At 43.4% G+C, this 10,920-nt stretch overlaps 1 protein-coding gene across 1 annotated transcript in view; it reads right to left on the bottom strand.

Annotated features, from left to right (window-relative positions):
• Positions 1-751: 751 nt before the first annotated feature.
• med27 (mediator complex subunit 27) overlaps positions 752-10,920 on the bottom strand; it is a 100,887-nt gene continuing 90,718 nt past the window's right edge. Inside the window, exons 6-8 of the mRNA XM_055918907.1 lie at positions 5,760-5,801; positions 4,472-4,549; positions 752-1,988 (exon numbers count right to left, since the gene is read on the bottom strand). Coding sequence (XP_055774882.1) covers positions 1,854-1,988; positions 4,472-4,549; positions 5,760-5,801 — 255 coding nt within the window. The 3' untranslated portion in view covers positions 752-1,853. The remainder of the gene's footprint in view (positions 1,989-4,471; positions 4,550-5,759; positions 5,802-10,920) is intronic.

Below are 10,920 nucleotides of genomic sequence, written 5' to 3'. Positions count from 1 at the left end.
TCTGACTGGCTCTTTCGATGGCTGATTCTACATCGTAACAGAAACAAAATCAATAATTCAGAGCTGGAAAGCCAGAAAGCGACATGTACAGAGGTGACAAAGTACAACGTCCATACTGTACTGGGGGAGATTACTAAACAATGTCCGTACTGTACTGGGGAGGTTACTAAACAATGTCCGTACTGTACTGGGGAGGTTACTAAACAATGTCCGTACTGTACTGGGGAGGTTACTAAACAATGTCCGTACTGTACTGGGGAGGTTACTAAACAATGTCCGTACTGTACAGGGAAGGTTACTAAACAATGTTCGTACTGTACTGGGGAGGTTACTAAACAATGTCCGTACTGTACTGGGGAGGTTACTAAACAATGGCCCATTCCACTTTCACTCTTCATGCAATCTCAATCCCTCACGTAAACGCATTGTTTTTTCAAAACTGTGCAACAAAGTGTTTCGTTTGGAGAGTGTTGTTACCTTGGTTCAGTATTTCAGTTTTGCGTGTGGTGTAAAACATTTAGACTACATTTGACTGTGAACGGTATTCTCTTTGAGAATGTGCCAAGGATCCTTGATAACTGCTGTTCACAGTCACAAAGAGCCCCATGAATGATGAAATGCATGTGTAATGTCTAATCTGAAAATTGATGAACAACATTGAAGACTAGAGATATTCAAAATGTGTTGTGAATTGATAAGACTCTTTCCTCCATCCTCCAGAAGATTGAGATAAGATGACAGACGGCTACAATTAAAACAATTCTGTACTTTATTTAGACAACGGTTATAAAAAAAGACAGATTCTTTTGAAAATGTACAAAAAGGCAGGCGCCTAATTCTACAGATGTAGGATCTTCATTTGAGCCAGTTTGCTACAGCAAGAAAATAATCCTGCAGCAACAGGAAACTGAAATTATGTGGATTATAATTCATGGACATTTTTGTAGGGGTTGATACATTTTTTTGTCAGGTAAAATCAAGTCAAACTTCTAAATGGCAATTACAAACTTTTAAAACCTCAAATAGCCTACAAGTTAAACATTTCCTGCATTGCACGAAAGTTCTCCTGCAATAGGGTAATAAAATTAAGATATTACATCTGCACAAAATTAGCAATTCCCTTCGCTTGCCATCTAAATACCTAAGGGTCATGACCTACTAACAGAAGTTGACTTTAACTACCACCTCACAAAAAATACTTTTCCCTCCACATATCCAGCATAGATCAAGAAATATTAAACCCGGCTCCTGTATAAAAGTGACCAATTACAACACAATGCCAAAAAACGGCACAAGATTTGAGGCATGAATATGTTCGATCTACCTTTGATGCAAAATAACTTTTTATTTTGTTATTTGGAGAGTTGGGTGGAACAGAAGAAAAGGCACGACCAGGGGACTGGAGTAGGAGCAATGAACATTTCTCTAGAAGGCAAACATTTGGTCAGCTGTGTGAGATTAGGTTAAAGGTAGACTCATTAATATGACGTCATCATACACAGCGGGGGAGGGGGGACTTACAGACCTAAACAACATTCATGTCATGTTAATGATGAAAGAGTCAACGGTGGCAGTCTTGGCAGATTTGAATTCTGATGTTGACGTCTGTAAACTGGAATTCCCCCTACTTACTGGAGCCCTCTCTCCATCCCAGTCCAACCCAGTCAGCTGCCTGCTGCCTATTCAACCAGGAAGTGGACAGCCAGGCATGACAGTCTATACATCCCGGGGTTGTTGCTCTACATGCACAATGTAGACAGAGGTTGAAGAGAAGGTGAAGTCTTGCCATGCTCTTGTCTTATCAGATGAGTTGTCAGAGCAGTTTCCAGTGGAACCTTTCCCCCACCGTTTCCTCATTGCCTGCACGTGTCGTGGAAGGCCTCCAGGGTACGAAAGTCTCTCCAGGTCGGGGGAAGTCCCTCCTGCAGGAACTTTCCACAGCGCTGACACGGGGTCTGGAACAGCTTGATGTAGCTTCTTAGCCAGGTCTGCCGAGGAGAGCAGAAAAGGGACATTCAGGCAGGAGGACAGTGATATATTAGTCAGGAGGATTCACCAATAGACTGATTCTAGTAAAACATCAAATTTTGAATCAAAACTCAATGATGGCCACTACAATGAGCATATGTGCTGACAATGATGAGAGAGACCCAATGTGGGGGCCTGCGGTTGATCAACCCAGGGAGGTGAAATGGGTTGATCCTGCTTGGGCCCCCCCACTGCTGTCTCTCCCAGCCAGTCAGTGGGCTCCAGCCAGCCACACCTCCCTCTCAGTCACACACCTGGCAGAACACATTCACTGGCACCATCAATCTAGAGGATTAAAACCTCGCTCCAAGATTCATCACCAGCCAGGGTAATGTTCACCACTCTCACTGGGAAGCGTGAGAAAATACCCATTACAACAATCTCAGGTTAGCTCTGCAACCAGAAGGCTACATACAGTTATGTGTAAGGAGAGAGAAATGTCTCTGCAAGCCTATGGAATAGCAACTGAGAAAAAGGTGCAGAAAAGCCATATTTGTTTGACTGTTTTAGTAGCTATTTAAGACTTGACTTAGGCCAACTGTTCTTTAAACAAGATTGATTGCAGACAAACAGTACCTTCAGAAAGTACTCACACCCCTTTACATTTAGCTTAGAGAACAGGACCACCGAATGCTGAAACGCGTAAAAATCGTCTGTCTTCGGTTGCAACACTCACTACCGACTTCCAAACTGCCTCTGGAAGCAACAGCACAAGAACTCTGTCCATTTAGCTTCCTATCATGACCATCTACTTCTATGAATCTGTACATTTAGCTTCCTATCATGACCATCTATTTCTAAGACTCTATACATTTAGTTTCCTATCATGACCATCTATTTCTAAGACTCTATACATTTAGTTTCCTATCATGACCATCTATTTCTAAGACTCTATACATTTAGTTTCCTATCATGACCATCTATTCTTTTCTATATCAAACATTTTTTTTACCCCTTTTTTCTTCCAATTTCGTGGTATCCAATTGATAGTTACAATCTTGTCCCATCGTTGCAACTCCCCTACGGACTCGGAAGAGGCGAAGGTCGAGAGCTGTGCATCCTCCGAAATACAACCCAACCAAGCTGCACTGCTTCTTGACACAACGCCCACTTAACCCGGAAGCCAGCAGCACCAATGTGTCGGAGGAATTACTGTACACCTGGCGACCGTGTCAGCCTGCATTACGTCCGGCCTACCACAGGAGTCCCTAGTGCGCGATGGTACAAGAACATTCCTGCCCGCCAAACCCTCCCCTAACCCGGACGACGCTGGGCCAATTGTGCGCAGTCCCATGGGTCTCCCGGTTGTGGCCGGCTGCGACAGAGCCTGGACTCTTGCCCATCTTTTCTATCTGAATATTTACATCTATTGAGAAATAATCACATACTTAAATGTAATATTGTATTTCACTGTTCTTAGGTCCTACTCTAGCACATCAGAGGTATCCTGCAAGTGTTGAAATGATCTGTTTTAAACAGATTTTTTTGTAAAGTTTGTGCTAGCAATGAGTAAGTGATTGCCAAATCACTACAAGACATACATGGAATCAAAAAGTAAACAACTAAACCATATAAATACTATTTATAGTGCCTTGAAACGTCTCATTCATTCTAAGATTGTCTTAAGACGTATTGAGACAGTCTATAGATGCACCTTAAAGATGTCTTGACTTTTTAAGATGTCTTAAGATGTTTCAAAACATGGTGATGGCTGGGTACGTAGTGATCATGTCTTTCTGGACAGTGTCAAGCTGTAAATGAGGACAGGTCAGTAAAGGAGGCGCCCCGCTGTTGGCCCTGAAGCCGAGCCGTTGAGCTGTCTGTTTGAAACCCCTCCCTAAAGGACGGCCGTGCTACCTAGCCCCCACACCCTGGCCCGGGAAAGATCAAAATAGTATCTCATTGATTTTCAGCACCGGAGCTAATCAATCTCTCTCACTTCAGCACTAAGAGCATGGGTCTACAGAGTGGACAGTCGGGCTATTTAAAGACTAAAACACTAATATATAACCCCGCCCTGCACTCCGGGAAGCCAGGAGTAAGAACATCCGATGGTACCTGATACATCACACAATAACAAGTATTTTCTATGCTTCCTGAGGTACCTCCTCAATTAGGACTCTATGTGGTGACTGGCTACTAGCGTCAGTGAGAAATGGAAGCTTTGTCCGACTCAACCAGTAGTTATTCAGTAATAGCCTGACAATTTTCAGCCCCCTCCTCCCCTTATCAAAAATTAGTCTCAGAGTTTTAAATCAAATGAGGTACTGTTACAGTACTGTGTGATAAGATGCCTGGACTGACTAACAATGCCAGTGCAATCCATCGGCTATGTGTACATGGTGAAGATATGGGACAAAAGACAGAGTGGATTATCAAGTAGAGGAGCTCAGACACAGGGTGGGAGAGGGTTATGTAGAGTTTGCTTTGTGAATGTGCTCACCATGAAGGACCGTACCACCACGTCGGGCATTTGTGGAAGTTGGTAGTGCAGCAGAGCAGTGGTGGCGTGATCCGTAACCTCGGAGAGAAAACGGGGCTTGTAAAAACACATGAACATTTGAGAACATTCCAATTTTCTCTGCTAAACCTGAAACAATAAAATCACATTAAGCCTGCCAGTTCATTTTCAATTCAATATGGTTTTATGAGCAAGCATTACATAACATAATCAATACAAGCGGTCAAGTAAAACAAGATGTTTTCAAAGACAGAGTACTTATTACTCACTTTTAAAATAACTAAAAGAGTTCTGGTAGACTACTGCATGGTTATCATTGGAGCAATACTAATCATAGCGTATACTGTATCCATCTCTCCCTCCTACACATTCACTTGGCAGTGACTGGGTTTCTTATTATTCTTAATACTTTGATCAAAATCAAATATTCATCCCACATGCAATTATCTGTGGGCCATCTATTACGTAACTAAGTTCTTCTGTCGATGTAGCTCGTATTGTTTTATTCTGTGTCCAGTCAATATGTCCACTGCTATTACATTTTTACTATCTGGCAAAGCATGAGGGACACGGCTATTAGCAACACATGGCAGGCATATAGTTCACTAAATGCACAGGGAAAACATATCAAAACAGAAGGGGGGGGGGTGGGGGGGGGTTTCTCCTCAAAGAAGATGTAAGGATATGACTGGGCGGTTAACAAAGAGGCTTTGGTGACAAGTCAGACCTTGGCAGTGCAGTGACAGATGGGAGGGGAAGCTGAGAGGTGCCATCCTTCCTCGCTCTCTTCTTCCTCACGGTCTGTTTGACTTAGCATTAGGATGAGATCAAGAAATAAAACATACTGTGCTTTGAACAGCCAGGGTGCACAAGTGACAATTCTCTATGAAAAACACAATTGGGGGCCCTCTTTCTATTAATGCTGGCTCCATCCCAGTCGTTGGTGTGTGTGGCTTTCTGGCTGCCCATATGCTGCCATGGCGATGACTCCACCTGATGAGATTTGGTCAGGGAGGATGAGAGGGAAGTGAGGACGACTCAGAAGCCCCATATGCTCGCCAGAAATGAGTTTGAAATGAAATCCGACCGGAAACAGAGTACATTTTGGTTTGACAGGGCTTGACAAGTGGGAGAGAACACACAGCAACAGCTGGCCCAACGGGAGAGAGACAGAGGGTTCCACAATACGGAGAACTATATGACTACTCGTGAGTTCCTCAGGTTGTGCATTGTATCTCCATTTGGAGTAAACATAGAGATAGGGTCTCACCTTTTGAAATACCTGATAGTTTGACTTTGACCAGATATCCAGCTGAGGAGATAAAATTATATTATTCTCATATCCATGTAATCAATTGTACATTTTCAAATCCACACACATTATTTTCTTCAGTTGTATACAATACAAATCACAGCAAGTGTTCATTTTAAATATTTAGAACAATGAGATTGGAGTACACGTGTAGTCGTCATCAAGACTGACCTCACCCCTCAAACTCAACTATGGACTTCGAAGCCAGTTCCACTGCATTTTTTCAATGTTCTAATCAGGGACTGATTTAGACCTGGGACACCAGGTGTGTGCCATTCATTATCAGGTAGAACAGAAAAGTTGTAAACAATAACTTGTTCTCAACTGGCCTACCTGGTTAAATAAAGGTGGGGGGAAATAAATGAATAAAACAGCAGGCTCCGGACTTCATTCGGTAAGAGTTAAATACCTCTGGACTACACCATCAACTTTCACTTAAGTCTATAATCTTTGTAATACCATTCATTAACATTGTATTGATCATTTGATCAGGTCTATATTTTAAGTTCAAATGACTCCTCTCTTCTTGCTCCCCTGGTGTCCTGTGACATGCATGGTCCTTCAGTGAACTGGGAGAGAAGGGCAGGAGATTGTGCGAAGGTCGTCCAAACAGTTTCAAAAGGCGATAACAAATCAAAACACTACCCTGAAACTAATATCAAACAGGCCTGGTGTCAGCATTTATTAGAGAAATCGGATTCAATCCCCCTCTGTCCCTTTACCCACTACCGACACACAGAGACCCTTTGAAGGGAAAATAATACAGGATCACAAATTACCCAAGAGATGCCTTCGATAGTCTTTGAAGCCCTCCTTTGATAGTGCAGTTTTCCTTCTCCTTTTCCCCCTCTCTCTGTATGCTAGAAGGTTCAGCTTGCTGCTCCTGCTGCTTCTTACCGTATGATAATTAGTGGAGAAAATGGCAGAAATAGGGATGTTGGAGCCTGAGGGGTGGGGGTGCGAGACATCCTAAACAAAACCCTAGTTGCTGTTGTGTCTGTCTAACTCATCCTAGGTGGAGCTTTGGGAATGTCTGGACTTCAAAACATTTTCCATGGAGCACATTATCTCTATAAAGTACCCTGGGTAGTTGTGGCAGTTACATATACACTACCGTTCAAAAGTTTGGGGTCACTTAGAAATGTCCTTGTTTTTGAAAGAAAAGCACATTCTTTGTCCATTAAAATAACAACAAATTGATCAGAAAAACAGTGTAGACATTGTTAATGTTGTAAATGACTATTGTAGCTGGAAACGACTGCTTTTTATGGAATATCTACATGGGCGTACAGAGGCCCATTATCAGCAACCATCACTCCTGTGTTCCAATGGCATGTTGTGTTAGCTAATCCAAGTTTATCATTAGAAAAGTATTTTGCGATTATGTTACCACAGCTGAAAACTGTTGTTCTGATTAAAGAATCAATAAAACTGGCCTTCTTTAGACTAGTTGTGTATCTGGAGCATCAGCATTTGTGGGTTCGATTACAGGGTCAAATTTTTTTCATTTATTTTTTCCCCCTCACCTTTATATTACCAGTTAGGCAAGTTGAGAACAAGTTCTCATTTACAATTGCGACCTGGCCAAGATAAAGCAAAGAAGTTCGACACAGACAACAACACAGAGTTACACATGGAGTAAAACAAACATACAGTAGAAAAATAAGTCTATATACAATGTGAGCAAATGAGGTGAGATGAGGCAAAAAAAAGGCCATGGTGGCGAAGTAAATACAATATAGCAAGTAAAACACTGGAATGGTAGATTTGCAGGGGAAGAATGTGCAAAGTAGAGATAGAAATAATGGGGTGCAAAGCAGCAAAATAAATAAATAAATACAGTAGGGGGAAAAATTATAGAAGCATCCCGGAGTCACCTCTTCACTGTTGACGTTGAGACTGGTGTTGTGCGGGTACTATTTAATGAAGCTGCCAGTTGAGGACTTGTGAGGCGTCTGTTTCTCAAACTAGACACTGTAATGTACTTGTCCTCTTGCTCAGTTGTGAAACGGGGCCTCCCACTCCTCTTTCTATTGTGGAGACAGTTTGCGCTGTTCTGTGAAGGGAGTAGCACACAGTGTTATACCAGATCTTCAGTTTCTTGGCAATTTCTCGCATGGAATTGCCTTCATTTCTCAGAACAAGAATAGTCTGACGAGTTTCAGAAGAAAAGCGCTTTGTTTCTGGCCATTTTGAGCCTGTAATCGAACCCACAAATGCTGATGCTCCAGATACTCAACTAGTCTAAAGAAGGCCAGTTTAATTGCTTCTTTAAATCAGGACAACAGCTTTCAGCTGTGCTAACATAATTGCAAAAGGGTTTTCTAATGATCAATTAGCCTTTTAAAATTATAAACTTGGATTCGCTAACACAACTTGCCATTGGAACACAGGAATGATGATTGCTGATTATGGGCCTCTGTACACCTATGTAGATATTCCATAAATAATCTGCTGTTACCGGCTACAATAGTAATTTACAACATTAACAATGTCTACACTGTATTTCCGATCAATTTAGTGTTATTTTAATGGACAAAAAAAATTCCTTTTCTTTCAAAAACAAGAACATTTCTAAGTGACCCTAAACTTTTGAACGGTAGTGTATGTGAGAGCTCGATTTGAAACACTAAATGCACGGACGCACGCACACACACACACACACACAGTTGAGTACATCAGACAGCATTGTTCTGGCAGGATGTTCAGAAGTCTACCATTCATTGGCATAATTAATGGTGATCAAGGTTCTCTGTGGCTTTGATGGCCTCCTAATATTGATGTCAGTTCAAAGAGTCCTTACTCTCTGGCTGAGTGAGGGCGAAACACCAACACAGAGCCACATTCAAAATTAATTAGGGATTAATGTTGAATCTGATAGAGTGGAAATCGTAGAGGAAAGCCAATGTCACCTATCCTTTACAAGTTTTTCATGTGAGTGTGCAAGAGAGGAAGTGGTCACCTAAATTATTCAGCCGCGCCAACAGAAAACTGACAATGAGGAATGGAGGTCCAGATCCTGGATTGTATCGTCTTACGTTAGCAGCTGGAGACCATCAGCCCCATTGTATAAAAGGCTATATGAAGTCACTTGAATGGTTTGTCTCCTCTGACAAATCAACTGTACATTTCGGTGTTCCTCAAGGTTCCGTTTTAGGACCACTATTGTTTTCACTATATATTTTACCTCTTGGGGATGTTATTCGAAAACATAATGTTAACTTTCACTGCTATGCGGATGACACACAGCTGTACATTTCAATGAAACATGGTGAAGCCCCAAAATTGCCCTCGCTAGAAGCCTGTGTTTCAGACATAAGGAAGTGGATGGCTGAAAACTTTCTACTTTTAAACTCGGACCAAACAGAGATGCTTGTTCTAGGTCCCAAGAAACAAAGAGATCTTCTGTTAAATCTGACAATTCATCTTGATGGTTGTAAAGTCGTCTCAAATAAAACTGTGAAGGACCTCGGCGTTACTCTTGACCCTGATCTCTCTTTTGACGAACATATCAAGACTGTTTCAAGGACAGCTTTTTTCCATCTACGTAACATTGCAAAAATCAGAAATTTTCTGTCCAAAAATGATGCAGAAAAATTAATCCATGCATTTGTTACTTCTAGGTTAGACTACTGCAATGCTCTACTTTCCGGCTACCCGGATAAAGCACTAAATAAACTTCAGTTAGTGCTAAATACGGCTGCTAGAATCCTGACTAGAACCAAGAAATTTGATCATATTACTCCAGTGCTAGCTTCCCTACACTGGCTTCCCGTTAAGGCAAGGGCTGATTTCAAGGTTTTACTGTTAACCTATAAAGCGTTACATGGGCTTGCTCCTACCTATCTTTCCGAGTTGGTCCTGCCGTACATACCTACACGTACGCTACGGTCACAAGACGCAGGCCTCCTAATTGTCCCTAAAATTTCTAAGCAAACAGCTGGAGGCAGGGCTTTCTCCTATAGATCTCCATTTTTATGGAACAGTCTGCCTACCCATGTGAGAGACGCAGACTCGGTCTCAACCTTTAAGTCTTTACTGAAGACTTATCTCTTCAGTAGGTCATATGATTGAGTGTAGTCTGGCCCAGGAGTGTGAAGGTGAACGGAAAGGCTCTGGAGCAACGAACCGCCCTTGCTGTCTCTCCAGGGCCGGTTCCCCTCTCTCCACTGGGATTCTCTGCCTCTAACCCTGTTACTGGGGCTGAGTCACTGGCTTGCTGGTGCTCTTTCATGCCGTCCCTAGGAGGGGTGCGTCACTTGAGTGGGTTGAGTTACTGACGTGAACTTCCTGTCTGGGTTGGCGCCCCCCCTTGGTTGTGCTGTGGTGGAGACCTTTGTGGGCTATACTCGGCCTTGTCTCAGGATTGTAAGTTGGTGGTTGAGGATATCCCTCTAGTGGTGTGGGGGCTGTGCTTTGGCAGAGTGGGTGGGGTTATATCCTTCCTGTTTGGCCCTGTCCGGGGGTTTCTTCGGATGGGGCCACAGTGTCTCCTGACCGCTCCTGTCTCAGCCTCCAGTATTTATGCTGCAGTAGTTTATGTGTCGGGGGGCTAGGGTCAGTTGGTTATACCTGGAGTACTTCTCCTGTCTTATCCAGTGTCCTGTGTGAATTTAAGTATGCTCTCTCGGCCTCCCGGGTGGCGCAGTGGTCTAGGGCACTGCATCGCAGTGCTAACTGCGCCACCAGAGTCTCTGGGTTCGCGCCCAGGCTCTGTCGCAGCCGGCCGCGACCGGGAGGTCCGTGGGGCGACGCACAATTGGCATAGCGTCGTCCGGGGTAGGGAGGGTTTGGCCGGTAGGGATATCCTTGTCTCATCGCGCTCCAGCGACTCCTGTGGCGGGCCGGGCGCAGTGCGCGCCAGCCAAGGGGGGCCAGGTACACGGTGTTTCCTCCGACACATTGGTGCGGCTGGCTTCCGGGTTGGAGGCGCGCTGTGTTAAAGAAGCAGTACGGCTGGTTGGGTTGTGCTTCGGAGGACGCATGGCTTTCAACCTTCGTCTCTCCCGAGCCCGTACGGGAGTTGTAGCGATGAGACAAGATAGTAATTACTAGCGATTGGATACCACGAAAATTGGGGAGAAAATGGAAAAAAAAAAAAAAGAAAAAAAAAAGTATG

The sequence above is a fragment of the Salvelinus fontinalis genome, chromosome 4, assembly GCF_029448725.1.
Source record: "Salvelinus fontinalis isolate EN_2023a chromosome 4, ASM2944872v1, whole genome shotgun sequence".
Classification (NCBI taxonomy): Eukaryota; Metazoa; Chordata; class Actinopteri; order Salmoniformes; family Salmonidae; genus Salvelinus; species Salvelinus fontinalis.
Note: the sequence above shows the minus strand (reverse complement) of the source record. Positions and strands in the feature narration are given on the sequence as shown.